The following is a 17,380-nucleotide window of genomic DNA, read 5'->3' as shown; positions in this document are numbered from 1 at the left end:
TTTGTCTTCCCTGTAATTTCTGCTTTTGGTAAAAGTCAAATTGTGTGTTTCAGGTGACACAGTCCTCTCAACATGAAGAACCTTTGCCTCTTGTTAATGTACACAGGAAACATCTGTCTTCCTTCTCCAGTGGGTAACAATGCAACCACCAGCGGTGGATGCCATAGAACATGATGCTCACACTAACAGAGCAGCTGCTTGAGGCCCCCACTCTTACAGTGAGGCCCCGCAAAGCAGTGGAGCTTTGCCAGTTGGACCGTGAATGTTTTTCTCAGAATGAGAAGACTGCGTCTGATTATAGTGTCCACACTCTAGATTTACAGGGGTGTCAAACTCCAGTCCTCAAGGGCCTGCAGTGTTTAGATGTGCCACAGGTACAAAACACTGGAATCAAGTGGCTTAATTACCTCCTCCTTGTGTAGATCAGTTCTCCAGAGCCTTGCTAATGACCTAATTATTCCTGTCAGGTGTGGTGCAGCAGAGGCACATCTAAAAGTTGCAGGACAACTGTTCTCATGGCTCACGGCTTAAACTCCCGATTCATGAAGGATACATGAAGGAGCCGAAGGAAGTGGAGCAGCTTTCTGCCAAAAATGTCCATCACTTGTTCTGCTTGGGTTTGGGGACCTTAGAGCTACCGCAGAGCAGTGAGTTTTAAAATTCAGATGAACAGTACAGCATACGTCATGAGGGAAATATGTGTTGCTGATGTGGCTGGTGGGTGATGGGTTGGGTCCAGGGCTGGTGGTGAGCATGGGTCAGAAGAAACAAATTACTACGGCTGTTTGGATTTTTCAATCAAACAGAAAACTGAAATAGTTCTGAACAAATAGAGAAAACTTGTCCTATGCCATAATCTCCCAATTATAACTTCTTAATATCATATCAAGATTTTGTTTTAGAGCTTGTTGCACATCTTTGCAGTGCCTTTTGAAAATTATACTTTTCCACATTTTAACATGTTGCAAAAAAAAAAAAATCTTAACATTTTATTTGGGTTTTTGTGTGATATACAAAGTAGTGTGCAGTATGGAGACGATCATACTGTGTGTGTGTTTTTTAAAACCAAGTAAAAACCTCTGTTGCAATTATAGCTGCAGGTCTCTTGGGTGCATCTCTTCCATCGTTGTCACATTTGTCAGCATTAGATATTTATATTCATATTTATAAAATGAAAGAATTGAGCATAAATACATCCGTTGTCTGAACCTGCCACATATCTCTGCACGGTTTCAGCTGGGCTTCACCCTGGACAGGTCACAAGTCCATCACAGGACAGTCAAATATACACTGAACAAACAACCAAACCTCGCACACTCACACTCATACCAAGGACCAATTCAAGAGGTCATTTAACCCAACAGTCATGTTTTTGGACTGCAGGAGGAAACTAGAGTACCTGGGGAAAACCAGCCTGCTGCAGAAAATGTCTTGGCCAGGATCCCATCCTGTTTTTCTGCAGTCAGTGCAGCAGTGCTAACAACCTTGCTGTCCTAAAAATAAAATGTCTCTGACACAAGAAAAGAGGTTTTCTGTCTCTAACTTGTTTAAACTGTACTTTTTAAATTAGTTGCAAACCTTTGACTATCCCAGTGCATGACACACACACACACACACACACACACACACACAAAAAAAGACACCTATTACCACATCATTTTGGCAGCAGATCAAAGGAAAGTGTCGTGTATCACTAAAACCAGACAGTTGGGAGCTGACATTAATGGCGCTCTGTAAATGAAACCTTCTGCTTGGCTGCCAGGGGCCCCACTTTCCTCACAGCAGGATGAACAACCTCCTTAGTTTTTTTTTTTTCAGAGTTGGGACAGCGTTTAGTCTCCGCCCCCCAAAAAACCTTCCAGCCAATCAGAATCGAGTATTCAAATAAGCCACCCATTAAGATGACCTGCAGCAGCAACTGTTGCAGACCATAAGCAACTTCACCCTTAAACCGCAAACAGCGTACCACTTTGTCATCAGTGCTTTGGGTTTAAGTGGATCCACAACCAACCAAAAAAAAAAAAAACAAAAACAATCATAACAACAATAACTTTGAAAGTCGGAAAAACCCAAATCAAAAGAATAACTCAGTAACAACATGGGAAAAGAGATGATCTGCTTTGTGACTATTTGGATGACTTTGGGAAACATCCACGCAACTTTTTCTTCGGATGTTGAACCCGCCGCCAACTCAACCGCTTTTGGTAAGACCCACGTTTATTCATGCAGCTTGAGAACGAGAAAACAAGTGAAGGGGATAAATATGCGGACAGCAGGTTTACCGCTGCGAGCGGCTTCGCTTTTTGACCCGTAATAACCCGCCTTTAAAAAGAGCGCAGGTCCGCATGCAGCAGCGTGCGTGAAGAAAAGCGGCAAGCAGGAGCTGTTTTTTTTTTTTTGAGTCTGAGGATAGATAAGAATAGGGAGGAAACGTCGGTTGAAGTTGATTTAGAAAATAATTTCTTCACACCATAAGGTTTATTCTTTGAATTATAAAACACAGCTGTTTTACTCACTTTGAGCACCGCTTGCGCGTTGAGATTAGAATCAGAGCGACTTTTTTCATTTAAAGGAAAACTGGTTTGGTTTGATTTAAAATGTAAAAATGCTGTCGTGTGTCAATAAATGAAGTTTTCCCGGTAAAGTTTCAGAAAAGGGACAAAAGGGGGCGACACTGTCACGCATCATCCAGTCGCTCTTGCGTAAAACAAACACACAAAAAAGTTCACAATTAACTTAACACACATTTATTTTATTAACAATCAACGTTTGAAACGCTTCTCTGTGAACAAATCCTAATTGTTTACAGACAGAACAGATTAACCCCAATGATCCGCTGCGCTCTGTTTGCTTTTGCAACAGCGAACCGCACCGTCACCGACGCGCCTGTGCCGACCACCACTGAATGGATGACGGATTTCACCGACATCGTGTCCAAGTTCTCCCTGCGCACCGCCGAGCTCCCGGATGATGACATGTGCTACATGGTGGCCGGCAGACCAGAGACCATCACCGAGTGCGCATTCAACCCAGAAACCCAGACCTTCATTGTGATACATGGCTGGACGGTTAGTGACACTGAAACTACATTGGCACGCAAAGCTTCTGCGCAGAATTTTTTTTTAAATAAAATAAAGAAATATGTATAAATCCTTTAACATATGATGGCAAAAAACACAAGCTGCGGAGGGGGAAAAGCACACAGTCCATGCATACATCTTCTGCTGTAATTGGATTTAAAACCAGTCATGCTGCACAATTTGAACCTGATGAGACCTTGGCCAGTCTCCAACAAAACACAGAGGCAGTGCTGGATAAATCACGCCATATGGCAGCTGACCTCAGACACTGACCTGACCATGTCGTCACCCACATGTTTGCTGCAGCACAAGCTAAACTACTATGGCAGTAAAAAAACAAACAAACAAAAACTGGTTACAATATAGAAAATACTTTTTTGTTACATACATGTGAATGAAAACATGATCTCTCTCAGTGTTAATAAGAAATATTGACAGTAAATGCAAGAGAAGTTGAGTCTTCTCCAGCTGAAAACACAGCTCTGCTTACAAGAAAGACAAATTTGGAATATTTCGGAAATAGTTAAAATCTCAGGAAACACGGGCAGTTTGTGATGTGGAAAATGAAGAAATCCCACAATGCTGTGATCAGCATGTCTGTTCATCAGCTGACTTCAGGTTGGCTATCAGAGCAGATAGCCTGACTAATTAAGCACCTCACTTCATGTGCGGGGCATTTAAGATGCAGAATGGCAAACCAAAAGGGATAAAATACTGTCCAATAACCTCTTAGAAAGTAGAGCCCAGTCAATATTTATGATACAAAATACAAAAGTTGTGATGCAATACTTAGTTTGAGTATTACCGCATGTAATACTTTAACTATTACATGCGGTATAATCTTAGCAGCAGTTTGAGTGATTTTGCTTCCCTTTTAAAAGCACCTACCACGTTGATGTTCAGGAGTGTTTCTCATATTTAGAATTGTGAAGATTCTCATACCAGTCGATTCCTTGTTACTTGGTTACATTGACACAATCTTATGTTTCACAGTTCTTTGAAACATAAGGCATCAACAGCACAAAACATGACTATCAGCATTTATCTGCAAACCTTTGCAAAATGCCCTGAGGAGATATTCATTTATTTATTTTGTTCATATGCGGGGTCACAGTTTCACCTGTTGCTTTTATGTTTTGCCCTGCAGGTAACAGGGATGTTTGAGAGCTGGGTGCCCAAGCTGGTGTCCGCCCTGTATGAACGTGTGCCGACTGCAAACGTGATCGTGGTGGACTGGCTGACCCGCGCCAACCAGCACTACCCCACCTCCGCAGCCTACACCAAGCTGGTTGGTCGAGATGTGGCCAAGTTCGTGACATGGCTGCAGGTGAGCTATTGGATCACCTTCTCTGCATTGGCTTTCAGAGTGCTGTAAATATAACATGCGACTATGTTGAGTTCAGCGACTAAAATCTGCTCCTTAATGCTCTCTCTTTCCAATGAGGCCATGTGGTTATGCTTGTCTACGCTATGAGATTTTAAATGGCTATAAACACATTTTATAGTCATGTCTGCGGCCATGGTTGCAAGGCTTAGAGTCAGCAAGGGCACGGCTTTTGCAACAGCCTAACGCTTTCCCTTTACTTACGCAACTTCAAATGATTAAACGCAGTCTGGAATTTGGCACAGGATGAAATTGCACCAAATTCTTTATCTGGATTATTTCCCACGTTCTTCCTGAGTGCAGAATGCTTCAGAGCCTTTCCAAGTACAGCATGCATTTCTGCAGGTTTCCCTTTCGCTTGTGTTACGGCGCTCCTTGCACACGTCTCACCTGTTTTGTTGCTTTGCAGAAAGAGCTGCAGTTGCCCTGGGAGAGGATTCATCTTTTGGGATACAGTCTGGGAGCACATGTGGCCGGCATTGCTGGAGATCTCACTGACCATAAGATCAGCAGGATCACAGGTGACTTAAATACCAGGATTCCTGTGCAGTTTGAAAAAGTCAGCAATTTGATTTAAGGGTTTTGCACTTTTGATTTAGCATGAATCCATCAGTTAATGACATAACTTCATATAAAGTATTAGATTTATGCTATTTATATGCTAAAAATGGTTAAAGGAGGCTGAGAACTTTGAAAAATTAACAGGCAAATAATTAAAATTTTGACATGTTAGGAACGTTGGATTATAGTCTACATTTAAAAGAACCCAATAAAGTTGTGAAAATGTTGTAACTCAAAATCTTTTTAACAGGCTGTTTGGTTATTTTAGTATTAAATTGAGTTCTTAAGGTTGTTGATGCATACCTTCATGTATGAGTCGGTCACCTTCCACATTCCAGGCCTCCATTGTGTGTGTGCATGCAGCCGATTTGTGTCAGATTTAGAGCTCCAATTTGCTTCTATGAAGTTGATCCAGCTTTAAAATCTCTCTGACCTCCTTCAAATAATGGTGTATTTACTAGATCTGAGAGCAGTGGGCCATTAAGCACCATCAGATTTGTTTTTTGGGTTTTTTTTCTTTTTTTTGCCTGCACAAATCATAAGGAGGTCAGACCTCAGTCTTCCATCAAAGACTTTCAGGCCTTTAATGCTTTGAAACATAAGTAATCCAAATGGTAGCATTTTACCTCCAATCACGTTTATCTCCGCAGCTAATCGATTGTTTTGTTCTCGTGCCCAGGTCTGGATCCCGCCGGCCCCACCTTCGAGCACGCAGACGAGCAGAGCACTCTGTCCAGAGGCGATGCCCAGTTTGTGGACGTCCTGCACACCAATACCAGAGGCTCTCCAGACCGCAGCATTGGCATCCAGAGACCAGTGGGCCACATTGACATTTACCCCAATGGAGGAACCTTCCAGCCGGGTTGTGACATCCAGAATACCTTGCTGGGGATTGCATCAGAAGGGATCAAAGGCCTCCAAAGTATGTAACTCAAAACCTTCCAGGCTTCTGGAGATAATGAGATTTGCATTAATTACCTTTTTTTTAAATAAAAGTATACCAGTCTTAGGAATACTATATTGTTAAGAAATTTCAGTGAGAAGTCAGTCAAGTACTTGCTAAAACAAATGGTTGCAGGTTAAAGTGTTTTTGCCTCCATTCATAACATTCCAAGCTAAAAACACAAAGTGAGCAAAATATCAAGTGTATTTCCTCGATATTTTGTTGCTTCATGCTTTTAGAAATCAGAGCTTAGCCTCGGATGCCTTCTGCATCCTCTTTTGTGACTGTCTATGAATGAAAAAAGGAGAACAAACCCAAGGAAGTAATTTTCTGCCTTCACCAGCATTTATCTGCAAAAAACGAAGAGCCTTCTTGCCTTCTTGTTTGCAGATATGGATCAGCTTGTCAAATGCTCCCATGAGCGCTCCATCCACTTGTTCATCGACTCGCTGCTGAACACCCAGCAGCAGAGCATGGCCTACCGCTGCAACTCCAAGGACGCCTTCAACAAGGGAATGTGCCTGAGCTGCAGGAAGAACCGATGCAACAAGCTTGGCTACAACATCAACAAGGTCCGGACGGCCCGCAGTGCCAGGATGTTCCTCAAGACTCGGGATATGATGCCTTACAAAGGTAAATTTCAGCAGAAATGGTGTGACACTAAAGTGAACTCGACTTTTTCACAGAGAGGAAAATTTGTTCTTGAATGTCGACTGCAGGTACAGAAAGGAAATCTATTTGACATCTGAGAAAAGTAGAAAAGTCTTCCTGGATTTACATGCTTTAGTCTGCATTACTGGGAGTTAAAGTGTGCACATGCCTTCATTAAAAATTAATCCTCAGAATATTAGCTACAGTGGCTCGATACGCTTAGAGTAAATGCGTCTCCTTGGACCCGACCGTGATTGTGGAAACTTAATACAGCTTCACAAGCTCCCTGCATTTATGAGGTCCTGGGTATTTTAGTTGCTAAAGTATGTTGAAGTAAAGTGATACCTATGCATGTCTTTGGCAGTGGAAAAGTTTTGTTTTTTTAGAAATCACAAATCAGCAAACGTGTTAACATTTACTCGATAAATAGCAAGTTGTTTCAAGAGCTTTTAAGGCTCTGCACATGCATGCCAAACAAGAACATGCTGATCTGTCTTTGAAGCTCTTATGAAAGGTGAAATAAAGTCTAAATAGAAATATATAATTTCTCTGAGAGTGAATCTTCTTTCCATCTCGCAGTTTTCCATTACCAAGTGAAGGCACACTTCTTCAGCAAGGTGAAACAGAGCTTCAGTGAGCAGCCAGTCAAGATTTCACTGTATGGAACCCACGGAGAGAAGGAGGACATCCCGCTTGTCCTGTACGTACATGAAGCTGAGCATACAGCAATTTAGCAACAGTGTTGTTCGTCAGCATATGTTGGTGGAAATGAGGGTCTGAAACCGATTTCAGGTTTCAGGTTTTGTGAGAACGTCCCACTTCTGATTTTAGATCATTTTTAAGGAACTATGAGCAGTTTTTTTTTTTATCAAGAAAAATAAACTGAATGTGCAACTGTCCTAATAATGAAATGCTCATAGTCGACTGAAATAAACAAAATTCTCATTTGCATCATTGAAAATCCATCAGCAGATTGTGGACATATATTTGTGGTTAAGGGTATCTATAATTAAAATGAGAGCAACAGTAATACAAAAATCAGTGTATTTGATTTGCTCCTTTTCATGCTAATAATTTTTGTATACTTCAAAATACAGAAGTGGACTATAACAAAATGTATTCCTTTCTTCCCTCTATATTCATTTCAACAAACAATTGCAGTTTTAATATTAAAAACAACATAATATTTGAGAGGAAAGAGATGTGATCTTAGATTTGATGTTAGATGTGATGTTAGATTGTAAAATTACTCATTTAACAGTGTTTCTACGGTCAATTACTGATAATGTACAGCAGGACACGAAGGAGATGTCACATTGTGTGTGTTAGAGAATGAGTGATGTTTCACAGTTAAACAGGATTTCATTAATATTATCAAACAAAACCAAAAGGATTGCAGAAGGGATAATCTAAATGGTTTACAGCAGCCAACTGTCCATTTGTTTTCCCTGTAGCAAAGGTACACCCTTACTTTACCTCAGCTTCTTGCAGCGTTTAGGCTTTTCATGATTCCAACAACTCAGTGGGACTAAAAAGAGATCATTTTCAATCTCCTTCCTTCAGTCACTACTTCTACTGTGAAGAGAATTCTGATCAGCAGCCAGTTTCTCTGTGAATCTTTACATGTAATAAAACTAATCAAATATGCCGATCTCTGAACATATTTCCTCCTTTATCCTATCAGGGCCACCCTTGATAGCAACAGCACCTCGTCCTTCCTGATCACCACCGACGTGGACATCGGTGACCTGATGATCGTCAAGATTCGCTGGGAGAAGGACACACTTTTCAGCTGGACCGACCTTTGGGGGAGCACCAACTTTCACCTCCGAAAGCTCCGCATCAAATGTGGCGAGACTCAGTCCAAGTGAGTTCTTTGTCTTTATACTAACATTTATCTACTCAAGAATTAAATGTTTATTGTTGACCGAACTTATTTTATCTGTGTGACTGCAGGGTGATCTTTAACGCAAAAGAAGGAGAGTTTGCTTACCTTGTTAGGGGAGGGGAAAATGCAGTCTTTGTCAAATCAAAAGAAGACACACTGAGCCGTAAAGAAAGACAGTAAGTTACCGTCACTCATCTCCCAACAGACTCAATACTAATGAACCTAAACCCTGATCAGCGTTTGAACTTGATGTTTTCATCTTTTCTTCCCGCCAGGATGCACAGACTCAAGACGCAGGGTAGTCTCTTTGGTCAGAACGAGGCTTGAAGAAAACTTGAAATTGCTCACCGGTCTCCTCATCCATCTCTAGTTGCGCAACCAAAGATGGACAGCACACAGAAACACTGGGGAACCATTTGCGGACACCTGGACACTTAGTGAATGATTCTGTCTTCCTACTTCTGCCCTGAAACCAACCCAACCTCATCCGCAGTTTATGAAATCAGTCTTCTTCTGACTTCCTGTGTCCCTCTTCAAATTCTGCACTTGCAAAAAAAAGTTACCGGTTTCAGTTTTGAGGATGTGCTTGTTATTTAAAAAAAAAAAAAAACAACTGTCCATTTTAAGTAGCTATTGCTGCTTTGTAATCATTGTTTGTGCTTGTGTATCGTGTATGAACTGTGTTTATTGACTTTCATGTAACTTCAGAACCCTGAAATGTTGTGTTTCCTTTGCCTATGTGAACTGGGATTATTGATGACCTGTAAATGATTCTTAGTGATAGGCACAATCATGGCACATTTCTGCGTTTGTTTTCTAATCAACGATTTTGTGACCACAGTTACTTTTTTTAAAAACCACTATTTACCAACAATCGACAGGGACCAGAGAAACTTTCGCTATCTACTGAAGTCGATCAAAGTGTTCCTTGTAAATACTGTAATCAGCGATCAGCGATCTTTTCTTTTTGAACATGAGCCACATGCTAACACCTAATCTCTTGAAGTGTTGTTTGTTCTTTGATTTTGCTGCGTTTTGTGTCATTGCTCAGCATTTGAGATGTCAAGAATGGTCAAGCTGCACCATTTTAGTGATTTGCATTCTTTCATTTGAGTATTTTTAAGTATAACAAGTCGCAGCGATTCGTTTAATTATCCAGAAACAGAGTTCCAACTCATAGTTTACACAGAGGCACAAATTGAGCCTGAAAGAAGAAAAAAAATATCACCAAGCAAGCCTTAATGTTCACCTTACATCTCAAGAAGAAGACTTCGCACTGTATTTATTGATTGTACATTTATATATTTGTATATGAAGCTGTAATATATGTTGGCAGGCTTGCATTGCTGCTTGTATTTCTATATATGAAGCATTTTAAAATGTTTTCCATGGAAAAAGCTTCGGGAGCGTTGGTTAGACTGATCCAGCATTGACTTTTTTAATGAACCGGAATCCGGTACACTGTTTCACAGGAAGAGTCCAGGAGTGGTATAATAAAGAGCTACACCCCAGATCAAGATATTTTCTCCTGCTCTAGTTGCTTTTGAAAAAATGATTGAATTTATAAATACGTTGGACTGTGGGCTTGCACAGACGTTTGCCCAGGGCCTGTGTAAGTGGTGTTTTCATCAGGTGGACCCTGATTTTCTTCCATATTGGAAAAAACAGACTCTAAATTGTAACAAAATATGAGTATACATATGAGTATACATATGAGTATACATGCCTTTTCATCTCACCTCTCAACAACTTGACAGCATCTGCAAATCTGAGCAAGATAATGAGGGTAAGAGCTCTTATCTAGTATCAGGAAATTCTTGAAGACAATTTCATGGCATTTGTAAAATAGCTGAGGGTGTGTAGCTATTGACCTTTAAACACCGATAATTCACAAGGCTTGGTTCATGAAGGATACTAATGACATCCGTCTCTTCCGGAGATTTCAAAGGTGGTTGCAGTATGCACACAAACTCACAAATATCCAAGAACCAGATGCTTTTTTTACATTTCCAGCAGGCCAAGATTCTGAAACAAACCCAAAACGGGTGTCTGGCTAAAAGTCGCGGGTCAAAACAGATCAAATTTACTACAGGAAGTACTAAAGATTGCTATGTGCAATATGGGTGCATGTTTCTGAAAGCCTGGTTCCAATCAGAAACAGATCATTTCTATGTGCAAATGGCATGATTTTGCCATTTTGCTATTTGGTGTAGAGATTCAGCTGCTCAACAAAATCCTTTTTCTCGCAGTCAGGACAGTGCCATGTGTTGATGTACGTAGCTGGTGCCAAGTAAATAATGGGTTAAAGTTCCACTGGTTTACAGTTATGTGAAAAATACGAAAACATCCTTGTTAAGCAATCATCGTTTCATAAGAATTAAGATCTGGGGTTATTTCATTCCAGCTTTCCACTCAGAAATAGTCTGAACTTTAACAAAAAATAAATCTCCCTCCTCAGTCACGTGATACATAGGTTATGTGAGGTTATTTTATGGTTTGGTCAGTGCGCAGCTTCCTCTTGACAAGGGTTTGCACTTCATATACGCAAACCATCAATCCATTGTCCATACCCACTTCTCCATGTAAGGTCACAACGGGCCTGGTGGCCTTCTCCCGGTGCTTGGAGAAGTCATCCGTCCATCACAAAGAAACATAAACACACTGATAGGGAAACAACGCAGAGAGAGACAAGGAAACCGAAGATGTGAGAGAAAATCTGAGTACCCAGAAAAAACCTACAAACCCAGCCTAGAGTTCGAACCCAAAGCCTTCTCGATGCCAAGCAGCTGTTTCAAGAAGTACACCACTAATCAGGGTTAATTTCAAACATTGTGACATTAATTGTAAACATAGCTAAATAGATTTACCTATCTATGAATGATACAAGACGAATTAAAAACTTCGTACGCACAGAGAAGACTCCAGCTCTACCGTGCAGCTCCCAAATAAACCAGGAAAAAAGGAAAGCTGGAAAACGAAAGAAAACAAGAACATGAAACAAAAGCACTAAGCAGAAATTATGATGAGCTGCACAAAAAATATGCAAAATCATGAAAAACAGAACCAAATCACAGGAACCGTAAAAAATCCATTAAGACCATAACAGTCTCAATAAACCAAACCTGTGTGTGGCTAGTGTCACCGAACTCAATTAATTTGGTCAATTACAACTTACTTATAATTTACCAAGAGTGGTGACTGCATTTTCACATGGGACCAATTTGAAGCTTAAATAACTTAATTCCTTTCTGAAATTAAATGATTGGGGTATATTTGTCTGATAAGTTTTTGACGATCATTTAAATGTAACAAAGGCGACAATGTGAAGAAAAAAACAGAGAAAATCTCTGACAGATCCATTGCAGCTCTATTTATCAAGAGATGTCTTTTGTGCACCTATAGCAGCATAAAAAACATGAACGCTTACGTTTTTAGCTCTTGCTTGGTACAGGAAGCGCAAGATGCTGGAAAAAAGCTGCTTTTCCAAAGGCCTGTTGACGGAAAGACAATCCTATGTCCATCGTTTCATCGCTGTAGTCCAGAAAACCAATTCTATCTAAAAGTAATGAAACTGTACCAATTGTACCAAATATGAGTGGGGGGAAGAAGAAAAAATTCTGAAACATAATTTGAACCTATAAAAGCAGATGGAAGATTATCTTACTCATTTGGTCAGTAAGGAATAATTAATTAATAATTGTGGGTGTCAACAGCGTAGCAGCTGACATGTTCATCTTGTTCCCTGAAAATAATGCAATCAGAAAACCAGGATAGACAGAGCAAAAGTGCCTGGTCCAGAATCCTGTGTCTCAACAAAATGTTAGGTCACTAATAACATCATTACAGGCCAGAAAAAGCAAAAAGAAACATTCTGCAAACTTCAACCAAGCACAAAACAGGAGTTGAGGCACTGCAAGGACAACAATAAACTTAACAATACCTCTAAAAGTTATAAACACAATGTGGCATTCATTAAAAGAATAAAATAAATTAAAAACAATCGATGAACATCACAACTCACACAAATAAGTCAGGGAGACAATGTTAATAGCTGTCCAAATATCACTTAAAGTTCTGATTTCAAGTGTTGTGTTCTTCCAGCTGCGGGCTGGGAAAGATTATTTTTTTATTTTCCCCTGAACATTTGATTGGAAAACGTTTACGAAATAAGTGGTGTTAAGTGCAGAGTCATTTAACAACTTTTAGTCACATGAGGAGATAATAGGCCTTCGGTGATTCTCAGAGGTGTTGTCATGATCCTGAAACATCTGGGATTCATCCCGGCCCACAAATGGCTGAATTTGTTTCAACTAAATAGTTTTAAAGAATTTTATATTTTGAAAATGTTGCACCAGTTCTCTGTCTACAGGGGAGAGTTTTTAATTAATGTGAAGTACACAAGAAATTTGGTCCATTTATTATCTGTTTTTTTATTGTTAGCAGCCTATTTCCTACAATTTGTGAGATATAGAAAAATTATAAAAAAAAGAAAAAGAGAAAATAAATAATAATAAAAAAAATGCATTTTTGTCTGTCAAAGGCTGCTGCACTTATCACAGAAAATGTAATCACTTATTTTATGATAAATGTTATCCTCTTCTCTCTCTACCAGATGCTTCAGGTTTATTAGTGATGAAATACAAAACCTTTAAGAGATTTCAAAGCATCCAGTACAAATAAAGTGGAGAGCTGTCTTTAATGCAAAGGAGGCCATATGTAACCCCAGCGCTGCTGTCGGCCATTTCTCCCGTCAAAGAGATTTCCAGTGACTTGTGAAAAAAGCTGGAAAGTTACCAAACAATGCTTGGAAACTGGAGGAAGTTAATGAACTGAAATCAGATGAAAGAGTCTTTAAAAATGTATTTACGTTGGCTAAATGTGGTGGTCAGGAAGCTCAAGTTCACCTTCTGCTGACAGATGCTTTGGAGCTGATCAGATCCTCGAGTGATTATATCATCTAGACAAAAACATTGACTTGGCTTGACAAGTTTTCCAAGCCTGAATACTTAGGAAAGTAAATCCAAAAAGATAAGACATCTGGCCATGTCATATTATCAGCACTGAGAGATTTACCATCGAGGGATCGGCTTCTTTCACTCTTTATAAAATGAGATTTGATCATTTTCTGACATTTCACAAAACTTCGCTGTACAATAAACCCCATATAAGAGCCTTATGTGTTCATTAAATTTTTTACAAGTGAAAAGAAAGTGCTAAATTCACAAACTCGCTGCTCAGAAGTGAACATCCACAGTTTCAGAGGAAGGAAGCTGAAGTCAGTCGAAGAGAAAGCTGCCCAGAAGAAGATGTAAGCCAGGCATATTTTCAGGCTGATTACACTCATAAAAATACTGGAGTTTTTCTTCCTTTGCACTCTAGTTGACTCGCATGTGTCTCCTCCAGCAACAGGGATTCCCGTCTGTCTCTCTGGATGTCTGCTTCCAAAAGGCAGTGGGACTAAAGGCTTACTGGGCCAAATGGTTTCATCTCCTTGTTCCAAAAGGTTTGCATAGACCAGCCGCAAACAACAACTATCCCGCAAAAAGTAAAAACTCCTTGATATCCAGTTATTGGCCCGATTTAATGAGCGACACCAAAGCTTTAAAAATCTACCTCAAGTTGTGTGCAGGCCATCCGTTGCCATCTCCAGTGAATGCAATGCATTCACTGGATGCATTCACTGCATTCACTGCATAACAAAGAGTCAGACGACAAAGTGTCATCATTTTAAACCACCATAATGGGATTCAACAACGGAGGATTTTTCATTTTGATCTTTCTTTACTCTGGAGTCAGAGATGGTGCACAACCTGAACCAGCCATCAGTCTATTACAGAAGCTGAACATAAGCAAACGTTCACAGATGCTCATGTTCTCTACTAAACTACCACAAAAAGACCGGAATGAAAAATCACTACGTGTACAGAAAAGTTCAAGCTGTCTGGACTGACCACATCAACCCACAAAGACTGGTGACCTGTTTGCATGCCTCAGACATAAAGTTGATCTGTTACTGAAATATGTCATACAAATTTCTTGCTCTTAATTAAAAGAGGAACAAGTCTTCTAAGCAAAAGTGCCAAAGAGTAAGGAGTAAAACAGTGAAGTAAAAGTATCTCTAATGTTACATCAACAGTGCAGAGGGGTCTGAATAATTCTGGGCTCAACTGCATCTGATTAAGAAAACCACATGAACTAAACTCACAGCTGTGTACATATGAAAAGTATTTGAACTTGTTTCTTTCTATGAAGTGTTTGCGTGAAATAGCAGGATGAAACCTGCAGGGAGAAGTTGCTGTTTACTTCTCTCTGCTCTCACTGTATCTGTTTTGTGCAAACCAACAAACCATTCCTAGAAATAAGATTTGGAAATAAGTCCTGGAAGATCATAAAAATCAAGAGGCATTTTCTGCAAACTTATGAGAGTCTCTCCAGGGAGCCTGTAAATCTCCGCCGCGGCGCTCTGGCGTCGGACTCACTCTCCTCCTCGGCTCCCTCTCCTCCTCAAGTCAGAGTCTCTCCCCTGCAAAGCCCAGACCAATCGGATCCGAACTGCAGCACCAGGGGTGGAAAAACAAATGCTGTCACTGCTTTTCGAAGAAAGTGTTGACATGTTCGAAGAAGGATAACGGCTCTTCAGCCAGCAGGATATAAACCGCTGAAATGAACTCCTTTCACAGGGTGACTGGCCTTATCAGTGGAGATGGGGTAATCCACTGGGAGTTTGCATCACATGAAGACACATCTCTCTGGACGCTTTCAGGGAACTCCTCAGTTCTGGACCTGAACCAGAACTTTCTGAAGAGAATATTAATCTCCTGTAGACTGGGATTACCTTAGGATTCTCCAGGATAAGTTCAGGGCGAATGTTCTTACCGGACATGAGAACTTCTTTTGAGTTTTCCGTTTGGGGTTTGGTATTTTGCCGTTTTTCTTGTGCATGTGTGTTTTACATTTATTTACATAACTCTTTCAGTGTGCAAGTCTTTTTCTGCTCCCACTTTTCTTATGATATTTAAATTGCTAGTCATCTTTCATTGGTTTGTCTCAGTGTCTCAACTCTTTTCTCCCTTCACAGCTTTTCTGCATCAGTGCATCGATCACTTATTCATTATTCTAATCATCACCTACATGTTTATACTGTTTATTTGTATTTCGATTTATCTTTTTGCCATTTTAGTCAGATCTTCCTGTAACTCTCCCAGTGGTCTTGTTGGTTTGTCTCCAACGTTTCCTCTGTGGTTCATTCAGTTTGTAACATTTAAGTTCTTTTTCTTGAGCTCACTATAAATCGCTTCACTGTCTTATCAGTTTATTGCTGTGAAAACCCTATAAATAAAGATTGATGCGTCTTGTCAAGCACACTAACTGGCAAAACATTGCTTTCTATTCAATCAATCATCATCCAAACCTGTTTATCCTTGCATTAGTGCAGGAAGCCTGGTTTCTATTTCCAGCGGCCATTGGAGATGAGGAGTTCACCCTGGTCAGGTTGCAAGTCCATCGCTCAATATTACTATAATGTTCTTAAATAAAACAGAGCAATGTTTATATAAAATCAAAATGCTGTGGTTAAAACTATATATATTCATCAAAACTACAATTCAGTGTAAATATGTACAGTTTTGAGTAATGTGAAATCCTTTAAACAAGTTGCTTAAAAGCTTGATATTAACTAAAACTACTTTGATTCTTAAACAACACATTAATATATTGTTGTTTTTGTTGTTGCTGTAATTTCAACTTGTTCATTCTGTTTAAGTATAATCCTCCTGCAGTAACCTGCCTGTCACATGACGGCTGTTTCCAGCATGTGGTCATGAACTTTTATGTTCAGCTGACCTTCGTAGCAATAATCGTGGGACCTCAACCATCACCTCATTGGCCTCCTGCCCGGCTTGTCTTGCATCCAGTGCCAGAACTCCGGGAAACAAAATTAGCGGCACTGAATTAAAGTGCATTCACTCATCTGTGAGCATGTTGTCTTTCAACAGCATGCAACTGCATTTAGCCTTGAGGAATTTTTTTTTTTTTTTCAGAAGTAGATCAAAGGTCTCAGGTTGTAAGTTGATGCAAACTCGGAGCTACAGCTGTTTTTGAATCTTATTCACTTTAATCAGCCTGGACTTTAAATGAAATAAAAACCCCTGTCTGTAATGTGGATGAGCTGGAATCTTTATCTAGTACTGCTCAAAGCTATTCATACAATGGGGGGAATTATTTCAGAAGGAAACATTCAGAAAGTAGAAAGAATAATCAGCTTGCTGGTTTGGAGCAAAATGCGTCATGAAAACAACTTTTACACTGGCAGTTTGTTGCTGTTGTGATTTTGGCCTCATTTTCTCTCAAAAAATGTGTGTGGAGAAAAAGTTGAATGAAAACCTTCAATTTGTTTGTGCAAACAAATTGAACTTTAAACTGGAAAATATGAAAAAAGTTTGATTCCTATTTCTTAAGTTTGTTTGATCATCGGCAGATAACAGCAAGGAAATGAGAAAATGTGTTTGATTTATCAAAGCTAATATTTGGGTTTACGATTTGAGGACCCTGAGAGACAAGCGGGGACCGTGGGTGACCTCTCATATCTTATGTTGTCCCCTGCCAGATGCCGCCCTGGGCGGCTGCAGAATCGTCACTGTCAGGAAGTGACAGATAAAAGCAAATGAGGAGGATTTGATTTGATGCCAGGATTTTTCTGCTGTCCAGCAACAGAGCCAGTGCTTTACACTGAGAAATCAGACCGATGACATGCATTTGCTATTTGTATTGAGTCATGTGGATTATGTAACACTGAGTCCTGAGATCAGATGCTTCAGAAAGCTTTGTTTGTCCAAATGGAGGAAGACGTTCAGTCTGCAAGAGGGATGCTATGT

The 17,380-nt window shown here is 40.0% G+C and overlaps 2 protein-coding genes across 2 annotated transcripts in view; both read left to right on the top strand.

Moving 5' to 3' along the window:
- The first annotated feature begins 1,939 nt into the window (after positions 1 to 1,939).
- On the top strand, positions 1,940 to 10,024 carry lpla (lipoprotein lipase a). Its single transcript, XM_055056441.1, has 10 exons — positions 1,940 to 2,204; positions 2,863 to 3,068; positions 4,228 to 4,407; positions 4,874 to 4,985; positions 5,705 to 5,947; positions 6,359 to 6,601; positions 7,199 to 7,319; positions 8,304 to 8,486; positions 8,576 to 8,683; positions 8,783 to 10,024. Exons 1-10 carry the CDS (start codon positions 2,099 to 2,101, stop codon positions 8,832 to 8,834), a joined length of 1,554 nt encoding a protein of 517 aa, XP_054912416.1. The 5' UTR covers positions 1,940 to 2,098; the 3' UTR covers positions 8,835 to 10,024.
- Positions 10,025 to 16,942: 6,918 nt separating this feature from the next.
- The window catches only part of LOC129374617 (lipoprotein lipase), a 9,758-nt gene continuing 9,320 nt past the window's right edge, over positions 16,943 to 17,380 (top strand). Inside the window, exon 1 of the mRNA XM_055053123.1 lies at positions 16,943 to 17,380. This exon is cut by the window's right edge and continues 16 nt beyond it. Within this exon, the coding sequence (XP_054909098.1) occupies positions 17,256 to 17,380 (125 nt within the window). The 5' untranslated portion in view covers positions 16,943 to 17,255.

The sequence above is a fragment of the Poeciliopsis prolifica genome, unplaced genomic scaffold, assembly GCF_027474105.1.
Source record: "Poeciliopsis prolifica strain line A6 unplaced genomic scaffold, Auburn_PproV2 SCAFFOLD002, whole genome shotgun sequence".
In the NCBI taxonomy this organism is placed as follows: Eukaryota; Metazoa; Chordata; class Actinopteri; order Cyprinodontiformes; family Poeciliidae; genus Poeciliopsis; species Poeciliopsis prolifica.
The sequence above is the reverse complement of the archived record's forward strand: the minus strand, read 5'-3'. Positions and strand labels throughout refer to the sequence as shown.